The sequence below is a fragment of the Solanum verrucosum genome, unplaced genomic scaffold (assembly GCF_900185275.1).
Source record: "Solanum verrucosum unplaced genomic scaffold, falcon-dt-bn FXZP01000283.1, whole genome shotgun sequence".
Taxonomy (NCBI): domain Eukaryota; kingdom Viridiplantae; phylum Streptophyta; class Magnoliopsida; order Solanales; family Solanaceae; genus Solanum; species Solanum verrucosum.
The window spans coordinates 292587-314065 of NW_026020415.1; the positions used below are offsets into that span (position 1 = coordinate 292587).

The 21479-nt window shown below is 35.7% G+C and overlaps 3 protein-coding genes across 4 annotated transcripts in view; 2 read left to right on the forward strand and 1 right to left on the reverse strand.

Moving 5' to 3' along the window:
- LOC125840802 (uncharacterized) overlaps positions 1 to 6220 on the forward strand; it is a 33901-nt gene extending 27681 nt beyond the window's left edge. Inside the window, exons 22-27 of the mRNA XM_049519773.1 lie at positions 177 to 257; positions 332 to 403; positions 4594 to 4638; positions 4725 to 4808; positions 4904 to 5007; positions 5359 to 6220. Coding sequence (XP_049375730.1) covers positions 177 to 257; positions 332 to 403; positions 4594 to 4638; positions 4725 to 4808; positions 4904 to 5007; positions 5359 to 5476 — 504 coding nt within the window. The 3' untranslated portion in view covers positions 5477 to 6220. The remainder of the gene's footprint in view (positions 1 to 176; positions 258 to 331; positions 404 to 4593; positions 4639 to 4724; positions 4809 to 4903; positions 5008 to 5358) is intronic.
- Positions 6221 to 8005: 1785 nt separating this feature from the next.
- Positions 8006 to 15681, reverse strand: LOC125840817 (probable beta-1,4-xylosyltransferase IRX9H). 2 transcript variants are annotated; one of them, XM_049519791.1, is made up of 5 exons: positions 15216 to 15335; positions 14339 to 15126; positions 9102 to 9351; positions 8774 to 8991; positions 8006 to 8484 (listed from the first exon to the last, which is right to left on the reverse strand). In XM_049519791.1, exons 2-4 carry the CDS (start codon positions 15076 to 15078, stop codon positions 8821 to 8823), a joined length of 1161 nt encoding a protein of 386 aa, XP_049375748.1. In that variant the 5' UTR covers positions 15079 to 15126; positions 15216 to 15335; the 3' UTR covers positions 8006 to 8484; positions 8774 to 8820. The 2 variants fall into 2 exon arrangements, with proteins under 2 accessions (XP_049375748.1, XP_049375747.1); XM_049519790.1 differs by having other exon boundaries at positions 14339 to 15681.
- Positions 15682 to 20084: 4403 nt separating this feature from the next.
- LOC125840795 (Werner Syndrome-like exonuclease) lies at positions 20085 to 20714 on the forward strand. Its single transcript, XM_049519767.1, has one exon. The coding sequence runs from the start codon at positions 20085 to 20087 to the stop codon at positions 20712 to 20714; it is 630 nt and encodes a 209-aa protein (XP_049375724.1).
- The last annotated feature ends 765 nt before the right edge of the window (positions 20715 to 21479 follow it).

The following is a 21479-nucleotide window of genomic DNA, read 5'->3' on the forward strand; positions in this document are numbered from 1 at the left end:
ATTGTTATCTTGCCCTCAGGTTCTTTGCCATGTATTTCCTCATTGCATGATTCCCTTGTTTCCTGTTGAATTCTGTTTCTTCTCCCTGTTCCTTACTACAGATTCAGGACATAGTGAAAATGCCTTGGCAGAATTACATACCGATTTGGTGACACTTTAATGCTATTATCTTTCAGATAACAGATGCTTGCTCAGCTTGTTTCGAGCAGCGGACTGTTTTCACGCAACAGGTCCTGGCGAAAGCGTTGAGACAAATGGTATGGAACAAATGCATATTACGATAGAGATGGTATGGATAATTTTCTGATCTCTGCAATACTCATTTAATCAGGTTGATCAGACTCCTCTCCCGCTGCTCTTCATGAGGACAGTGATTCAGGCCATTGACGCTTTCCCTACTCTGGTAAATCACTGCTCCTGTTATATTGTATATTAATCAGTTGGGTGCACGTAACTATGTTCCAGCCTTTTTACACTGTTGAGAATACAATTAACTAATAAAAGTGTGCTCTCTCTATCAGTTGGGTGCATGTAACTAATAAAAGTGTGCTCTCTCTAACAACTTAAGCTATTAGATTAGATGGTCACACACTTCAACATGGTATCAGAACAAGTAGAGGTCCTGGGATCAAATCTCAGAGCCACCCATATCAAAAAGAACTTCCACGTGCTTGGCCCATAAAAAAATCAGGCCCGCATGTGATGGGCGTGTTGAGAATAGTGGCGGATCCAGGATTTTCATTCAGGGGATTCGAAAAATAATAATAATAAACATGTGAATAAGCCAACAAAATACAATTCCAAGGAAGTACTAGTATATAGTTTATAAGTACATAAAGTTAGTTCCATTAGCTTAGACCTTTTAGCACGTTTGGATTTTTTTTACACTGTTGAGAATACAATTAACTAATAAAAGTGTGCTCTCTCTATCAGTTGGGTGCACGTAACTAATAAAAGTGTGCTCTTTCTAACAACTTAAGCTTTTAGATTAGATGGTCACACACTTCAACATGGTATCGGAACAAGTAGAGGTCCTGGGATCAAATCTCAGAGCCACCTATATCAAAAAGAACTTCCATGTGCTTGGCCCATAAAAAAATAAGGCCCGCATGTGAGGGGGCGTGTTGAGAATAGTGGCGGATCTAGGATTTTCATTCAGGGGATTCGAAAAATAATAATAATAAACGTGTGAATAAGCCAACAAAATACAATTCCAAGGAAGTACTATTATATAGTTTATAAGTACATAAAGTTAGTTCCATTAGCTTAGACCTTTTAGCACGTTTGGATTTTTTTGGGTTTAAATCTACTCTTTTAAAAAAAGAAAAACAAAAAACATGAAAGATTGGTTCTGAAACTAAATGAAAAGAAGGTTAAAAAATAAAATGACCACAATGGGATTCGAACCTTGGACGTGAGGGCCAATCTAAAAGGAAATCTACCTCGATGAATGCATAGATCCATTAATATCAGTGGAAGCTCTTGATACCACCCGCTGGTTTTTAAAAGACGATGCAACCAAAAGGGCTGAAGTATTGATTAGAAGTCTCTCAGCAATTTTATTAAGCATAAGAGGTCTTTAAATAGTCAGCTTAAAACAAAAAACTTGCATACTTTGAAATTCAAAAAAACTAAAATACCTCAACAAATTAATCAAAACCTGATAGAAATTTAAAGTTCAAATTATTCTAAAACTACCAATTTATTATGCTAAAAATTATTGTAGCAACTAAACAAATTTCAACAATTAGAATATGTGAGTTTATGGGTGTGACTTAACGTCTCAGGCTTCATCTTTTTTATGTTTGTTCAATGTGGGACAACAACATGGACAACACTGTACTAGCTATCTAACACCCACCCCTCAAGCATATACATCGGATGTGTCAAGCATGGTACATATGCAGGTAGTTGAGGACTTGTGATAAATTTGGTTAATAGGTATACAAGTTGACCATTGGACTTTACAGATCATGTTACAATATTTTCGGAGAATATTTTCTCTGACAAAGTGATCGTGAATCTCTGTGTTCAGTCTTCTCCTGGAACACTGGAATTGAAGCAATATGCCGCGTAGTTTGATTATTACAAACAAGTTCCATCAGAGTGATTCTTCAAATTTCATTTCTTTCCAGTCGTTTGATCCAGATGAGTTCACATGTAGCAACTACCATGATTCGATATTCAGCTTCTACATAGGTCTTGCACCACAATTGGTTCGTACTCATTCAGGAGATCAAATTGCCTCCAATGTAAGGATGGCAAAAGGGTAGGGGCAGTGCAGTTGCAGGGAAAACCCGCATAAACCCGTGAACACTACAACCCTCCTCTCCCTGCCCTGCCCCTCCCCACACGGCAAAATATATAATTTTTAACCCACCCCGCATAATTATTTTTTATCATCACGATGTAGTATTACATTGCGATTTTTTTCTCTTTTTTATTTAGTCATTTATCTTTCGTTTTTGCTTGTCAAATTCTCTGATCAGTTTACTGCTTTAACATATATCATAAGTATATTTATATGACTTGTATAAGTCAAAGGGTACTTATGTTATGAACCTAGAAAAACATTCATTCCTCTTCTCTGTAACAGCTTAACAGGAAGAAACAAGGAACTAAAAAATATCAAGTATCTTGAATTTTTCTTGTTTTTTTTTATAAAGAATAACAATTGGGAAGAGAGGAAAAATTGTTTTTTGATTTCTACTAATATTAGTATCATTTTAACCTTGTGAGTTACATAAATACTGAATGAAAAGAAAATTTGATTTCAAGTTAATGAACAAAATTTATTAAGTTGCAAAACTGTGAAGATCATTGATCCGTAAAACTGTTCAGGTAAAAATTATGTAACTGTTTTGTTCCAAAATGTGGAGGGAGGGAACCTGCAACCAACCCCCCCGCCCTGCCCCACTCCACCCCGTATAATGCAAAACCCGCCACACCCCATTGCCATCCCTACACCAATGAGAACACAATGTCCAGAGATAGAGTGTCTATCAGGAGATTACCATGCTAAATTAGCATCTGAATACCTGACAATCATGTCCTTGATACTCATACAATAACCCTTTACTTAGTGAATCTTATATACTGAAAGATACATGCTATTGCATCCCAATGAGCTTCACATGGAGAGTCTAGAAACTGAGTGACAAAACTCATTGAAAAGGTGAAATCAGGTTAGCTACAGTGAGATAATATAGCTTGCCTACTAATCTCCTGTATCTCCCAGGGTCACTGAGCAGCTCCTTTGAATCAGGTAGAAGTTTGAGACTTGTTTTTATAGGGGTAGCAATGGATCTACAATTTGTCATCATCATGTCAAGTATTTTGCATGCCTTGAACTACTTTAATACCTTGGAAATATAGTGATTTGCCTTGAATCCTTAGTATGAAATGCTGAAAGAGATCATTTCAAGCTATCAATGCCCTCTTGGTTAGTGCCGACAATAACTAAAATCAATGTATACTACCAACTAAATACAAAGATATAAAGCTGAGTATTGATGTGCAGAGGGATCAGCTTCGCTAATGAATGATCCCCGTTTATTCTATTTCTGCACTTTTTCTAAACCATACTCAAGGAGAATGTTTTAAATCATTTAGAGCTGTGCAACTGTAATAAAGTTTACGAGATTCCCCGAGCAACAAAACCCGACAATTTCTCTAACTCTTCCTCAAGATCAACATGAAGAAAAACATTCTTGGGAAATTCTCATGTCCATTTCTTGATGGGTGTAGATATTATCTATTAGATTAAATTCTCCGGCTTATACCCTACGGACAGGAGAAGCCACTAATCATGAGAATGCTTCCTAGTAGGAGAACAGTAAAGGCAGAAAGGGTGAGAGGAGCTTCTCATCTGGCAGCAGAAATATCAACATTTATGGCACTCGATCTGCTTTTTGTTTAGTGACGAAGATTATGTTGCCACCTTAAAAGAAATTGAATAATATGCGTAAATTCTCTCTTGTGTGCCTTATATTCCTTTTTGCTTTCTTCACAAGTGCATGTTCAAATTGGCTACTTCTCTTCTCTATTTTCTCCTGTTCAATATACATATAAACACATATACACATAAGTTGACACATCTTAGCATCTTGATTTATTTTTGGATAAAGTTATTCTTCCATGTCACTTAGTTTGCATTCCTTTGGCCTACCATATTAAGCACAAAGGGGCAATGTTGAAGACACAAGCGAATAAAAACTGCTTCTTGAATAACTCAAGCTCTTAGATGAGATGGTCACACAGTTAAACACCGAATATTGGTCTTGGATTTTGAAAACTATATAATCCAAGATAATCCGTCTTGACTCTTTCCTTCTTTCCATTTGATTGTTGGAGGATTGGATTCCTGGATGTTTATGAACTAGCTCTGATACAGTACTGCTGGAGCATTTCATCTACATGTTGTGCAGCTGGGCAGAACTAGAATTTTAAAGTCAACAACAGTATGAGTATTGTGCTCATCTATTAGCATGGACATTGCTTGGACAGCGCTTCTTACTGAGCATATATTTGTTTGATGCGGAAGGAATGTAGTCAATGTGTGTGACACTATCTTTTTTTTTTTTTTATGTTTAGGTTGATTTTGTGATGGAGATACTCTCCAAACTTGTGGTTAGACAGGTATTTAAGCTTAGATTTCCCCCTAATCACGGAATATCATTATTGCTCTATAAATGAATTGTCATCCTATCGCATATTGGATGCAGGTATGGAGGATGCCAAAATTGTGGGTGGGATTCCTAAAATGTGTCTCACAAACGCAACCACATTCCTTTCCTGTACTACTACAGGTATTGTTTGGTAATTTATAATTTTTACTATATATTGTGCATGGAGGCAACTTTATCTGTATTTTGTCTTAAAATGTGTTTGATCTTGTTTGCAGTTGCCACCACCGCAGCTTGAGAGTGCTCTAAACAAATATGTTAATCTCCGAAGTCCATTGGTTACCTTTGCTAATCAGCCAAATATTAAAACTTCACTCCCTAGGTATATTTTGTATCTGATCAACCGTTTAGTAATGTCCCATCTTTTTCTGCATTATGTCAACTGGATTTATCTCAAGTTCTTCATGGCACATGCTGCATCTATTTTTTGAGACATATTATTCTATGTTTTATGTTAAATATACCAAAGTAGAAAATCAGATTGTGTCTTTATGTGAACCTAAAATAAGAGCTAATTGCATAAGTTGTCACCGATCTGTCACACCCACGGTCCATTATGCTCAAAAAGTTTCTTCATGATTTACTTATCCAAAAAAAAAAAAAAGACCTTCCTCATGCTTATTACAAATTAACTAGTCTTTGTGGTCACTGGAGTTGTTTGGCATTGATGCAGATCAACCTTGGTACAACTTGGTCTTTTTAATGAACCGAGTTTGCAGCAATCACATCTCTCATCTACTGTGCATGCCTCAGAGACTGGTGCTTCTGTTCATGGAACAACTCTAACATGATAGTGCACTTTCTTAAAGGAATGAAGCAGTGTAGTAATACACAGTGTAGGCACCAGGGCTACTGCAGCTCCTTATTGCAACAACGTGCTATGATTCTCCAGAGTCTGTAAATTGTGGCTAGTATCTGCGCCCCTTAGAAGTTGGGCTCAACCTGCTGGTAACAAGATGGCTCATGGGATGGCAGTGCCCAAAAGTTTTGAGGAGAAATCTCCCTTTGGAGAATGTATCATAAGACGTCAATTTCCCTTGCGGTTGCTCACCAGCTATATGTTTGTCATTCATTATATTTGTTTAATTTGTCTGCCTACAGGCATCCGTTGAGGTGTCTAGGCAACCAATTGGTGCTGTGGGGAGTAGCATAGCTGGTAGGTCAGGTTATTTAAAACCTTTTGTATGAGAGGGAGGCGAGCTGGAAGTGTGTAATTGTACTATAGTTTTATAGCCCCACCCCACTTCCCCCTACCCCTCCCACCACTTACTTCACTTGTGGTCAGAGTAAATGGGTTCAATTAGGGATTACAGAGTAAAGGAAAAAAAAAGGAATTGCACTTTCTAGTTTCTTCCAAGAAGCTCTCAGAAGAAAACTTATTAAAAAGAAAAAGAGAGTTTATTTGTGAATGGATGGTAGATTTGGAGCCTTAATTAATGGTAAATTGGCCAATGGTCTAGTGATTTGGACTGTACACTTTATTCCATGGGTGGTTATACTAGTGTCTGAAATGTTATTGAAAAGTAGCAAGTTTTTACTCTTTAGTCGCTGAGACCTTTTTGCCCTTATTTGCATCATCTTCAATGCTTTTCTCGAGTTGGCCACTATTTTAGAGTTTTACTTGTAGGAATTGAAACTCTAGGCAAGTTCTTGGAGTTCAATTACTGCTACATGGTGTCTTGGGTAGTAGCGACTTTTAGTTGATTAAGTTTCTCAATTTGATTATCTTAGTGGATTTTCAAAGACCAATGACATGAAACATGAGACATCAATTTAAGTGCAATGGTCCAGCTCTCCATTCCCTTCTTTATTTGTTACGAAGCTCTCCCTAAATCAGTACTGCATATTTAACTAAAATGTCACATACGCTATCTCGTAAGTTTGTTAAAAGGAAACATGGTGGCTAAAGTTCACGACAATTGAGGTGTTATAGGCAAAAGAAGGGCAAATTTAAGTCAATATTTTTCTACCCTTTTTTGTAAATATACATAACAATACTAAATAGGAAAGGATAATAATATATTGTCCTAACTAGAACATAGAACATATTTTTTGTGGTTACTAAATTGCCCGTAATACTTGCAAGTATATTGTTTCTACTGTGGTGACTAGGTGGTTGCTATAACTTATTATAAATACTTTCAGTGAGCTATTGAGTTGTCATTAATAATTAACACATGCTTTAAAAAATAAAAACACACACAAAAGCTATAAGTGGCATGCGTCGTTGCTAATACAAGTTGCATAAACTTTCAATGGCAACTTAGTCATCGCTATACTTAATACAAGTACTTTAACTGGCGGCCTTTTATGGTTAACATAGTCGTCGCTAATACATGATATGTGTGTTTTCAGTTGCGATCCTTTTGTGACATCATTATCGTCGCTAATACTTAGTACAAAAGTTTCACTGGCGGCATAGTCGTGGCTAATACATGGTACGTAATTCAGTGGCAGCTTAGTCGTCACTAAAACACACATAATACTTGGTACAAATACTTTCAGTGGCGACTTTGTCCTCGCTAATAATCACATAAATACTTTCAGTGGAGACTTTGTCGTCGCTACTAATCACATAAATACTTTCAGTGGCGACTTTGTCGTCACTAATAATCGCATAAATACTTTCAGCCCTAATAATTGCATAAATGCTTTCAGTGGTGATATTGTCGTCGCTAATAATCACATAAATACTTTCAGTGGTGAGATATTGTCGTCGCTAATACTTTCAGTGGCGACTTTGTTGTCACTAATAATCGCATTAATATTTTCAGTGGTCGCTAATAATCACATAAATACTTTCAGTGGCGACTTTGTCGTCCCTATATAATCGCATAAATACTTTCAGTGGTGGTCCTTTTGTGGCAACTTAGCCGTCGCTAATACCTAACACAAACTGTGCTTTTTGTGGCTTAGTCGTCACTTATTCTTAACACAAATACTTTCTGTTTCGTCCTTTTTGTGGCATCGAAGTCATTGCTGATACTTAACCCAAATGCTTTCAATAGCAACCCTTTTGTAGAATACTGTATTGGACGAAGTGACTAATCATGATTTTTTGGGCAATATTTAATCATCATATGGTGTTAGCGATGAGACGTGATCTTTTCCGAAGATATCTTGGCAAGCGAATTCGTCAAATTTAGGATGAGCAACAGCAGATTAGGTACTACTGGAGATCTCAAACCATTAGGTATTGGCCAGGTCTCTCCTATTATAGTACTCAAAGAAATGTATATTGTAACACTCTTTAACTCCAAAGAAAAAAATGAAGTTGGTAAAACTGAATTCGACGTAGAAAGTAAAAAATCTGCACAAGAAAAATTCAAAACAGCTTAATTTAATTTGCAAAACCTCTGCGACAACCACCTTTGCACATCAAGAAGGTAAAAAAAATTGCAAATTTTGTATGATAACTATTCCATCAGTAACACTATAGTAAAAGACTACAACTTGAACTAAGCATCACTTGCTTCCTGCTTCTGAGGATGATAATTACAACCATCCCATTCTACAGCATGCACACATTCCGCCTTCTGTGATGGCAGTAGCAATCAATTTTGCAATGGAAACTGAAGAAACCACATCCCTCTCCTTGGGAAAAGCAGCAAAACTCCACAACAAAACGAGTTCTCATGCTGTCAAAGAATAATTTCGAGAAAGTCAAAAATAAAATGAACCACTCCTTTCTTTATAGCTAGCTTGTCATTGAAGGCATGCTTGCTGCTTCAACTTTGGCAATCTAGTAATTCCCTGATCAGCTTGAAAATGATAGCTTCCTACTGGGATTAGCAGTGGCCTGTCAAAAAGAATTGCAGCTGAGTGCTTTCCTTTTTCTTTGCTCAGTCAAACTAAATATGAACACGGTCGCAGAAACAACAATAATGCCAAACAGGTCTTTGGATATTAGCAACAAAAGGGAGAGCGGGGGGAGAATGAATCTCTATCCTGGGAATAAAATTTGATGATGTTAATTAAGAGAAGCTATTCCTCATCCCACCAACCCCTAGTTCACTTATTTCACGTTTGACCTTTCCCTTTTCAAGACAAGGGAAGTTGTGGGTTTAGTGATGATAAGGAGCACTGACCTCCTTCATGGACACCATTTAGAGTTCCTGCACATTGCTTGTGTTTCTCATGTGGTAGAGATAACGGCATCAAGGTTCTTTTGAAGCAGCCAGCCTCCTGGATAGACAACTCCACGAGCCTCCAGATGAAGGTGCCAATTCAATACCCTTGAGCAACCAGGAGGGACAGCCTCCATTTGGCTTTCGTCTTCAACAATTTGTTCTATGAAAGTGGTCTCCTGCAAGTAATCATTGTGAGCAAATTTCCAACTTCAACCTGTTCACGCAGGCTTCTATCCCCAAAGTAAAGAAATCAAGTACTTAAAAGGAGGAGGAATATGAAGCATACTTGGAAACCCTCCTTCACATTGTCCAACTGTCGTATGGGATCTGAAGTTGGTCGATGCCATTTCTTTGGATCCCATAATATAGTGCTATTGAAGGCAAAGCCAGACATATCGACATGAAATCTTCTAAGTTGCTTACTCTTCTCGTTGGTGTGCCACCCAATAACTTGACTTCCATTGCACACAGGGCCCTCTAGTATTGCTTTGCTTTTGCTTTGTGCTAGCATAGCAACAGGCCAAGTGCCAAAACGACTATAAAGTGGAGACCACAAGAAAATATAAGCAGATGAGAAAAATAAAGACGAAAGGAGAATATTCCAACAATGACGTCAAATCTGCAAAAACAATGTGCTCTCCTTCAACTTATAGAATCTAAAAACAGTCATATTCACAAGAAACAACATACATATTACCTCTCATACCAACAATAATATAAATAGTTACTTATGTCCTAGCTCAACCATTTTACTTTACCATACTTCCTAGATAGGAGCGAATTTCACCAGAAGTGTGTCCCAGAAGTGGATATAAATTTGTTTTATTGGATAGTTGTGCTTACTTTAGTATTAAAAAGAAGAAGAAGAAGAAGAGCTGTGACATCTTTCCACAACAAATTTCAATAGCATGGAAGAGCCTACTTTCTTTAAGGGAAGTAGCTGGGATCTGGGAACAAACAAATAGATCAGTTACTTCAACACTCAGGCAGAATCTCAAGTCAGGTAACATATTACTGAATTCATGCAGAACTCTAAGCATGGTAATCTGTCATTGCGAAAGCTCAAACGTTGCAGCAAGCCTGTTAGATGATTCTATTCAAGTAAATGCTAAAACTAAAGTTAGCAAGTTCAAGAAAAAAAATGTTAAAACTGTAGAGCAAAATACAACAAAGATATCTTACATGCATTGGCTCTTATTATACCTTGTGAGCAGCACTCGCTGGTCCTCACAAAGAAGGAATCAAATGAATATGACTAAAGCATGGACAAGAATGTCCATTGCTGAGGAAATTCCCCAAGGTCTTTTTTTTTTTTTTTGAAATTGGTAACATGTATTCTTCAGCATTAAGGGTATGCTGGCCACCTCCAAAAGTGTGCTTACATAGATAGCTAATTACAATAAGCCTAGGAATTTCACTATCTGTATTTCGTTTACTCTACATTGCTCTTTACACCAAAAACATAAAGTAGAAATGCATTTCCCTTTGATCTTCCTTGGAAAATTCTCTCATTCCTTTCCTTCCATATGGTCCACCATATGCAAAAATTCCCCAAGGTTTATCGAACAGCAAAAGTAATGAAAGAACAGGGGCAAAAGTATTACTGTTCAATCTCTCACTGCTCATAATACAGTATATCAATTTTTTTTAATTATTTCCTTTAATTTATAAGCTGTTATGAACTCCTATCATAAGCAAAGATCATGGATTGCAGCCAGAGCAAGCAGAAAGCTTAATTTTTCTTCGGACAAAATGCTCAAGTTAGAAGAAGCCAAGGATTAGAGGAGGAATTTCTGGGGGAAACACAGTAATGATCATTAACTTCGCATCCTATGGAAGAGGAATCCACAATTTTTTTTTGAAACTGGTAAGATTGAATCCACAAATATTCAAACGCCTAAGAAGATTAATTGAATTGTCTTCAAACAAGGATTTGAGGAAGCAATAAAAATTGGAAACCACAATTTGCTACCCGTTACACTTGTCAATTGTGGCAAAAAAACCAACCCTTGTATCCTCTGAAAATTATGTCGTTGGGAGAATTTCATGAGCATTTCGGCATGAATTACAGCCATCTGTGAGATTCTTTTTGAACACCTGTGAGATATATTCAATATGGTATATGTTACCATTTAAGAGTCATATTATGACCTTAGTCTCGACCATTTAAGAGTCATTGCCTCATTGGATTACTTTGTGGGAAAAGTTGGGAATTAAACTGATCTATTTCTAACACAGTTCCTATAGCCAAAAGGGAGGTGTTGCTTGAAAGTATTTGTAACCTATTTTATTACATGGTAGGTGATCACACAAAGAATGTAGTTCAATTTTTTCTCAAGGCTGAAATTGCGTAAATTAATAAGTACGGCAAATGTCAAGCTAAGACCGGAATGAAGTTCACTTCAAAAATCCAAAATGAAGTATGTGTAGCAAAATAGGCAAGCAATAAGAAAACGAGGATGCAGCAGAGTGATAATGTTGCTCAAAGTAAATTGCTGTTGCAAACCAAGTTTTCAACTAATAGAAGGTAAGATTTCCTAAGGGATCTTATCATAACTTTTAGGTGGAAGAAAATTGGTCCATGTTAAAGAATTAAAGAAGATCATATCAAATGCTAATGCCCTGGAATTTGCCTAAAGGTCTGCGAAATAGTCTAATCTTTAAATTACCAATTGAATGAATTTAATCCAATGATATCTGAGAACAGCTGCAAGATCAGCATGGGATGAGCAGTAACCTAGACCCTTAGAAATAAGGCTCGAGAGTACCAGATTTGAAAGAATTTCATTCTTGAGGCAGCAATTTATATCATCTTTTCCTCATTATGCAAAGCAATTGATCTCAGAGGTAGAACTCTAGAAATTGGATCCGAACATGTATGAAGAGTTCAAATAATTACTATCATGAGATCCAAGAATTTCCATGGAGGAGCTGATGCAGGAAGAACAGAAAAGAAGAATCGGAATACTGCAACACTAAATAGATTCTATATTGAATAGATAGTGGACAAAGATATGCAGCTTCTATTTTTCGGGTCACAAGGTCACCTACTGAGCTTTTCTTCACAAATCAAGTAACATTCCAAGAAAATGCATTGCCTCTTTCAGTGAAGAAGACAACAGTCTAGCATAGACATTTCTGACCCATGTTCGACATGAATATACTATTTCCCAGGAGCATTGTAAAGTGACCTCACAAATTTGAGTCCTATTCCTTAGTCTCTCCCAAAGCAAGTGGATAATGCTGGAGCACACAACAGATCTTCTCAGTTGCTGGATCAGGAGAGGAGGCAGAAAGAGTCACAAGAAATGGTTGAGAATCATCCCATCTTGTATATGGTGGACAACATGGAAAGAAAGAAACAATAGATGTTCTGAAGGTAGTCTTAGTCCCCCTCATAAGATCAAATGGAATTGTATTATAACCTTTTATGTTTGGGGTAAAGAAGAAAGAGTAGAGGAAACTGAACAATTAATAGATCTGTTAGGACTTAGGATCATTGTAATTGATTAGTCTTTGTTGACTAATCCACAACTTTTTGGAGGTCTCCAGCATATCATTGATTCTGAGGAATACATTACCATTATCAAGAAAAGAACAAAATATTTCTCAGGAGCATCACAAGTAGTTACTGACTTGTCTAGTGTGTTTTTTAATCAATACTAACTTGTTGAGTCTATGTTGTTATTTGAGCTCAAATTGTATTCTGGATTTAATTCCCATGGTTGGTTCAGGAGTCATTTCTTTTGCATTAACTACTTGGAATATTACTAGTTTTCTAGGATATGGGTCGGGTTTCGAGTAACTATGTATAGATAGTCTTACATTGTAGAAACCATATCTTTTGAATACTATTCATTCAGTTGCAGCAGGGAAGCTCTTCTGTCTGACATATTATTTGCACCTCTATTGGTTGAGATTTAGCTTCCAGTAAAAGCAGTCCATTGAGGCTTGTTTTGTTGCATAAAAAAGTCGCAACACTTCTCTCTGCAGGCAAATTCGGAGCTCACTGCTTCTAATCCTCAGTGAGACTTATTTTCCACATATTAAACAATAAGAAACTTACGAAGGAATATTATAGACTAAATTCCTTGGTGACTAGTGTCAAGACATCTTGACCAAGTTAAAAGTTTTGTAGTGGCAGTTTTTTTAAGCTTACTTGTCTGAGGTAGACATCAAGGAAGATGAGTAGCTGCTACTCTTCACGGAGCAACCCATAGGACACTCAAATTCACTATTGCAAGGGTCACTCTACCAATTTATGGAGATGCAAAACGATACCAGTAAAGTCATTTTTATGTAAAAGTTTCCTACATCAGACAGCTTTGACTAAGCAGAGACATGAATAAGTTCTATTTGTTAGAAGTCGAAGAGACAAATAAGTTAATTTCACCTATGGCTACAAAAGAGGACTCTAATTGTTATAAATACAGTACAATTTAATAAGGGTTCTAATTGTTGACTATGATAGAAAGCATGCCATAATAATTATGGTAATAAAACGTAGTTTAATATTTACATTTCCAAATAACAAGAAAAAAGTGGAAAATTATTAGTAATGAATGTAGTCCTGACTCTCATAATAAAGATGGGAAGACTAGATGTTTCTTTAAGACCCCTTGAAAAGAAGATAAAGTGGATGAAGGCATCATAAGGATTTTCTATGAAGAAGGTGAATAACAAAAAGAAGTGATAGAGGCATCATAAAGAATTCTACGAAGAAAGAAGATGACAAGTGAAATCAATGTATCAATGTTAGGGATCGAGCAAGCAATCGTAAGTGTTAGAAGGGTTTTCTCTCAAAGGTAAATCAGTGCTCTTAGCATCTACGAAAGAACAGGTGTAACAAGTCTATGGCTAGTTCTTACTAATACTTCTATATCTAACTTCCATGTTGAGTGGTTTCTCTGTTCTCTTATTTGGATTGAAAGAAGTCAAGAACTCTACTGAAAAGATTGAAGCACATCTGTCCAACCAAGTGGTTGAAGTACATCTCTGTCAAGCCAAGCTTTTTCTTTGACATCAATTAAGAATGAAGAAACACATGATCGCACTAATGATGAAGATGCTACATCTGGTGGGCATGTCAAAGTTATAGCCCTTTCAATAAAAGTCGATCATCCAAAGCACGTAACTCTTTTTGTCCACTAATCAAATTCACACAATTTATATTTTACCAGAAGAAGGAAATTCCATTATACACTAACAAGGTGGTCATTCCTCAGCTTCTAATCTAAGGACTGCTATTTTGAGGAAGAATTGAGATAATAATTAAGTCCAAAATCACACAACCAGTGGTCGAATCTACAACTGTTATTCTTATAACTATGAAGAGTGATGAACCGAGGACACCAGGAAAAGAATTTGTTAGTGAAGTTGTAATGTATCGGAAATAGCTCTAGACTATTCACCCATTATCAACTTGAACATCTACATAAAGCACATAACATCATCCTGAACATGCTCACAGCAGGACAAAACAAAGACAAGTCATGTAAACAAGACTGATGAATCTCAACTTACTTGATCGATCTAATGCTCTCAAACAACTCAAGTGAGTAGATATTATCATCATCTGCAAAGTAAACAATTCCATTGAGCCTATGATGTTCAATATGCTCCAATGCAACATTTCTCTGGTGCACCCCGCGGTCTTTTATATCTGTCATGTTCTTGGAGCACACCAGATGCCGATACATAACTCCTGTCTTCCTCAAAATGTCTGCAGTTTCTGCAGACGCCGCATTCATCTCAACCACAACCCACAACAGAGGTGATTTCACAAGCTTCAACACCTCGCTTAATCTATGAAGATAGTAAGCTTGAAGTGCCCTATTATAAGTCGGAGTTACCACAATCAACAGTTTCCTGGATGCATAATCAAACTTCCCCTGCACTTCCTCCCCCGAACCTGGTAATTTGACTGAGTTTACCACAACATTGTCAGGTCTGGGAATTACCACATCTTTCATCTCCTCCTTAACATTCACCACCGGTGGTTTGATCTCAAACGAAAAATCACTGCTCCTCGCATCATCAAAACCACCAAATGGTGCCATACCTAATACAAACCCTAGCACGAAAAATACCAAACACCTATAGAACAACTTCTTCCTGGATATGTAATTTTTTCGAGAATACAGTAGCGAGGAGCTTTTGCCATTGAGAACGAGCTTATGAGATGGCGATTGAACTGAATATTGGTTTCCATTCTGATAATGCCGTTCGTTACTCGGTGATAAAGTTCTCCGGATCGACGCCATCGATTAAGCAAACTGCCCAATTACATCAACTGATACGCAATTTCCACGCTTTACACACAATGAATCAACAAACGGCGCGAAATGCACGGCAAATCAACTAGAGTCTATAGTAGAGCAAACAGTGCAGAAGATCATACCAGCTCAAACGATTCAGTTTAAAGCGAAACTTCGCCGAATCACAACTGATTACACTGAAACCCTAGATATACAAACAGAACCTAATTCTCCGAATCAAATCTGCCTGATTTGGTATTAAAATAGAATGAAATCTCTTCTGAAACACTGCACAATTTCAGCAAAAACTTCAGCAGCTCCACATATCAGAATTCAAGAAAATTCAATGAAACTATTCAGAATTCCGGTGATGTGGAGGCTAAATTTTCCGGTAGAATTTGAGATTTTAGAGTGTCGGCTGTAAATGGAAGTCTAAAATGAGTCGTCAGTGGCGGCCGTAGAGGCGCAAAGGGGGCGTTGTGCGCATCAAGTGGGATGCGCGCCAGATAATCAGAGCTGGGCGTTGGTTACGACTAACGCGCGCCAGGTTGGTGGGCCCGTATAGGAAACTGACGCGTGGCTTGTTGTTTCGTGGGGAGGCAGCTTGGTTATTATGTCGGAGAGAAATTTAATTCATTAGGACTTTTAACACATTGTTTTGGACCGTTTGGTAAAGCTAATCATAGTTTAAATATTTATAATGTGATACATAGGTACGTGAAACTGGGAAGATTTTAGAGAATTCTTATATTACGTGATACATATGTACATGAATGGTCAGTTGTTGCTATTAGAAACTAGTAAGAAATTTGAATTCACAAGCACAAAAATCAGAACATAAGAAACTACATTGACCTCTTTCTCACTGTGAAAATCACAAAGGGCAAATTATATAATTTGCTCGATAAGTAAAAAAATAATAATATATATTCGCTAGCTAAATATATACACTATTTTATATCAAATATATAAGTATATTTTACATTAATAAACATTATATATATTTTTAGAATTATTATTTTGATGAACCATTATTTATGTCAATTTTTCATCAGTGAATCAATTAAAATATCTTTAATAGAATGTGACGTTTGCTTGGGACAAAGAATAGTCGCAATAATATAAACAATCCTAACATCATTAAATACGTATTAATTGAATTGGATAGAATGACATAATAATCTTATAAAATCTTTGACCTATAAAATCACGACTGTTTTAGGCATATTGTGTAGCATTATTGGTTTATGATTGATCAATTTGATTTTCCTCCTAAAATTATTTTTTAAAAGTTTTGTGTACTATAGTCTTTATGATTATTTCATTATACAATATAAGTGCAAGTCTTACATTAAATTAATTATAAAAAGTATTACTCCCTAGTTCCTCAATCTAAAAATGCTAGTTATGTTTTTCAATTTACATACCCCTTAACACATATTGCTATTGATTAGATTTCATTATTTTACTTTTATTTGTGTCTTAATTTATCTACTTCATAATTAATAGAGTTAAAATGACAAATTTACTATGTCAATCATTATTTTCTTAATATAGGTGTGTTAATTCAAAAATGAACAAGAAATTTTTAGGGACATGGGGAGTATTTTACCGGGGAATTGAGAACTTATACAAGCATTGAAATACTATAAAATATCCTTTATTTTATTAAGTTCTTGAGAAATTTTATTAAATGTTATTGCACGTATATCTATATTAATAATATGACATTATAAAATTACTCATGAATAGCCAAGTGAAACGTTGATATATACTACCTTTATTTTCCTTAAACATATAAATTCGTTATTTGGTGACATTATTGACTTATTGTACAAAACTGAAAACTCAAAGTTTTTGATGGAATATTAACGGTCGCCTTGGAAATAATTAAATATTTATTGTGGTGTATATATCAAGTTAATTTTATATTTTCAAGAGTTAACTTCTTCAGATTCTCATACGTGTATTACACGTTTCCAAACTAATTTTCAAGTTTCTATGTTTCGTCTTCTCGTTTTTGTTATTTATGCAACTTTAACTTTACAAATTCCTAATTAATGAATTCTAATACACTTTTTTATCTTGCAACTACAAAATTATTCTAAAGGAAAAATCCTTTTGACCAGAATACTCGTATTCGTATATCATAGTTATGAGTTATGACATTAACGCTGCTATTTCACACAATTTTTTCATGCTTCAAGCAGTAGACACTCTAGAGATCACAATTTATGGGAACTAAAGAAGTTTTGCTCTCGTCTTATATAAGTATTAAGAAATTCATTAAACATTTATAAATATTTAATTATGAATTCAATTATGATTACATTAAGAACACATTAACTATAAATTAAAATCTGTCTCATGCTTCAAGTACACAAACAAATCATGACATTGTGAGCATAATAAAATGGGGAATTTTCACATAATATAACCACTAAAAATAGCTTAATTATGCTCCATAGCTATACGTTGTTAATTATAATTTGTAGCTACATGTTATAGGGAGGAGAGTGGCAAGCAAGACTGGGAGAGGGAGGAGAGATGTGAGCAAGAGAGGGCAGAGAGCGGAGAGAGGCGAATTATATATGTATATCTGTCAAAATAATTGTATAAATGCAACTGGTATACATATGTATTTGTATATCTGGCAAGCGAGATTGGGAGAGGGAGGAGAGAGGCGAGTGAGATTGGGAGAGAGAGGAGAGAGGCGAGTGAGAGAGGGCAGAGAGGCGAGGCGAACTGTATATGTATATATCGGTTAGATAATTGTATATATGTAACTACTATGTATATGTATCAATTATTGTATTTGTATATGTGCATACAATTTGAATTCGTATACAATTCAATCGAGTTAAAATATTTGTATTTATATATTCAATCTCTCTCTCGTTTTATACAAACACAAATTATACAAATACTTTGTATAATTTAGCAGTCGTTTCCAGCTGTTGTGACCAGACCAGGCCATGAGAATAAGAGGGTCCTTTCGAACAAAATCAAGACAAAGAAAAGAGGTCTTCTTTATTTTTCTTGAGATTCTTGGCTCTTCTGAGCCCTTCCTTTACTTTAGATAAAGAGATAAAAGATAAAGAGATAAAGGAAATTGATGATAAAAGTTGTACATATCTATATAATATAGAAAGAAGAAAAGAGAGAAAGAAAGATTCTTTCCTTTATCTTAATGTGCTATCTCATGTGTTAATTATCTTTTTCAATTGGGAGAGATGGCTGAGTGGACTAAAGCGGCGGATTGCTAATCCGTTGTACGATTTAATCGTATCGAGGGTTCGAATCCCTCTCTTCATTATTTAATTTGGAAAAATCTTTTTAGCCAAAAAATTTGAATTCGTATACAATTCAATCGAGTTAAAATATTTGTATTTATATATTCAATCTCTCTCTCGTTTTATACAAACACAAATTATACAAATACTTTGTATAATTTGTGTTTGTATAAAGCGAGAGAGAGAGAGAAAGGCAAACGATAACTGGGTAGAAAAAAAATTGTATTTGTATAATTATAAGTGTATAGGGTGGAGAGATATGTATTTGTATTTGTGTTTGTATAAAGTAAGAGATAAATTGGCAGAAGAGAAGTGAGAGAGAGATTTGGTAGGGAGATGAGAGAGGCGAGGGAGAAAAAATGGAGAGTGACGAGCAAGATTCCAGAGAGAGGCGAGAGAGAGGAAGAGAGAAGAGAATGTAATTATAGCTAGATGTAAGTTCCAAATTGTAATTAATGCAAACTATAGTTATCTTAGTTAATTAACTAGTACATGTTTGCATAATCACATAATTTTTCCTAATAAAAATAGTACAAGTTGCAGTAGTTTGATAGATAATTGGCATTGCTCCGTCAGGCTTTCGCCCATTGTGGAAAATTCCCCACTGCTGCCTCCCGTAGGAGTCTGGGCCGTGTCTCAGTCCCAATGTGGCTGATCATCCTCTCGGACCAGCTACTGATCATCGCCTTGGTAAGCTATTGCCTCACCAACTAGCTAATCAGACGCGAGCCCCTCCTCGGGCAGATTCCTCCTTTTGCTCCTCAGCCTACGGGGTATTAGCAGTCGTTTCCAGCTGTTGTGACCAGACCAGGCCATGAGAATAAGAGGGTCCTTTCGAACAAAATCAAGACAAAGAAAAAAGGTCTTCTTTATTTTTCTTGAGATTCTTGGCTCTTCTGAGCCCTTCCTTTACTTTAGATAAAGAGATAAAAGATAAAGAGATAAAGGAAATTGATGATAAAAGTTGTACATATCTATATAATATAGAAAGAAGAAAAGAGAGAAAGAAAGATTCTTTCCTTTATCTTAATGTGCTATCTCATGTATTAATTATCTTTTTCAATTGGGAGAGATGGCTGAGGGGACTAAAGCGGCGGATTGCTAATCCGTTGTACGAGTTAATCGTATCGAGGGTTCGAATCCCTCTCTTCATTATTTAATTTGGAAAAATCTTTTTAGCCAAAAAATTTGGCCAGAATGATATTTTTTCTATGTTATTTTATATTTTAAAACATTTTCACCCTTTTAAGTTTAATACATTTTAACTAAAAAATGGAAAAAAGATCAATTTGTTTTAATATAAAAAAATATTATAGTTTTTTTAATTTTCTGGACATTTAGCACTGTCCATTTAATTTTACTTTTTATATGCATGGGATAATAGTCAAAGGATAAAATATTAATATTACTCCTATTATTTATTGTTTCTTAAAGAACGTGTCAAGTCAATATAGTATTGGACATAAATCATATATGAATTCAATAAATATGATAAATAAATTAGTACGTAATACAATAATTTTAATGTACCTTAATTGAAGGTACATTAAAGGTCATGCATTTTAAACGTCCAAAAAAACAACAGTAAATAAAAGCAGAGAATCCAAATTCCAAAGCGTACTGATCATACATACGTACTCCCTATAAATTCCAACAACTCTCACGAGAGAAATTCATATCTTTACCTTAGAAAACAAAAAAGAAGAAGAAAAAAAAAAGATGTATTCCTTCAATAATCCTAATGGTATAACTTACAACCCAAATACCTCCAAATACTCAGTCACCTTCGCCGGAAAAACAATTGAAACTACCGTCACCGACAAAGGCGCCGTCGCAGATGAATGGGTACGTAACATTCTTTCCATACATGGAAACACTCCCATGGTTGTTGTTGGCCTAGACATTGAATGGAGACCCCATGAAATAAGTTGGATGAGCAACAAATCCGCAACGTTACAATTATGCATCGATGAAAAATGTCTTATTCTTCAACTTTTCTACGTTGATGAAATTCCTGAATCTCTCAAGGATTTTCTCAATGGTACAAATTTTACATTTGTGGGAATTGAAGTTGGTGATGATGTAAAAAAGCTGAAGAATGAGTATGGATTGAATTGTTGTAAGATCGCTGATATTTGCGCGATAGCGAAGCAGCGTTGGCCTGGGAGGTTTCGTCGACCAGGGCTGAAAGATTTAGCTTTGGAAATTGCTGGTTTGAATATGAAGAAGCCTAAGCATGTGTGTAGGAGTAATTGGGAGGCAAGGGAGTTGAGTAGTGACCAGGTTGAGTATGCGTGCCTTGATGCTTATGCTTCTTATAAGATTGGCAACAAGCTTTTGCTTGAGTGAAGGTCTTTTTGGCAATCATGGAATTGGAATGCATAATATTATAGTATTAGCTACTACTTATTTTGGCAGTTACCATTTGGTTATTTTGCAGTAATTATTAATGTCTTTTGTTGTACCTAGTGCTGGAGATCGATAGATCTTAATTTTGTTGTGATGTTTTGAATTATCTATAATATATAAGTAGTACTCTTTTTGGATTTATAATATATTAGGGCTTGAACACACAATCCTAAGGAACTTTTGCAACAACTTAACCACGAAACTAAACATTTCACTTGTGTCAAGATGTATCAATACTTATATATATAGTTTTTAAACAAAAAATTGACCTGTAATTTTCCGGCGAAGGAGTGTCGCTTTACACGCCTCGGCAAGGGTGGGTCTGCCTCTGTCATGAACCTAAATGTTTCCAGTATTAATTGTAAGAACTAATTTGATTTAGGTTACATGTAGTGATTGAATGTTGTGCATCATTAATTTTCGAGAATCTCATTGGATTTAAAGTCATTGGTGATTGTGTGTGTTTCCTGTGGAGCTCAGATAATGAAGCAACAAAATGTCACTAAACTGAACAAGAAGTCTGCAATTGTAGATCACTACATTTCTACAAACACTTTACTTGTAGTCATTTGAATTTTGATCTCCATAGCGGTTGCCCGTGATGCGTGCACGAGCCCAAATATATTATTTATCCAAACGCTATGTTTATCAAATCAATATAGTGCGATGTAAAATATCATGAAATGATACATGTGACAACCATTT

Excerpts from the sequence above, each read along its gene's own strand:
- LOC125840795 (XM_049519767.1), top strand. The coding sequence starts at position 20,085 with ATGTATTCCTTCAATAATCCTAATGGTATAACTTACAACCCAAATACC.
- LOC125840817 (XM_049519790.1), bottom strand. The coding sequence starts at position 15,078 with ATGGCGTCGATCCGGAGAACTTTATCACCGAGTAACGAACGGCATTAT. Across the intron at positions 9,352-14,338 it reads GAGAGCATTAGATCGATCAA|TCGTTTTGGCACTTGGCCTG; the intron begins GTAAGTTGAGAT and ends TCCACTTTATAG. Across the intron at positions 8,992-9,101 it reads ATGTGAAGGAGGGTTTCCAA|GAGACCACTTTCATAGAACA; the intron begins GTATGCTTCATA and ends GATTACTTGCAG.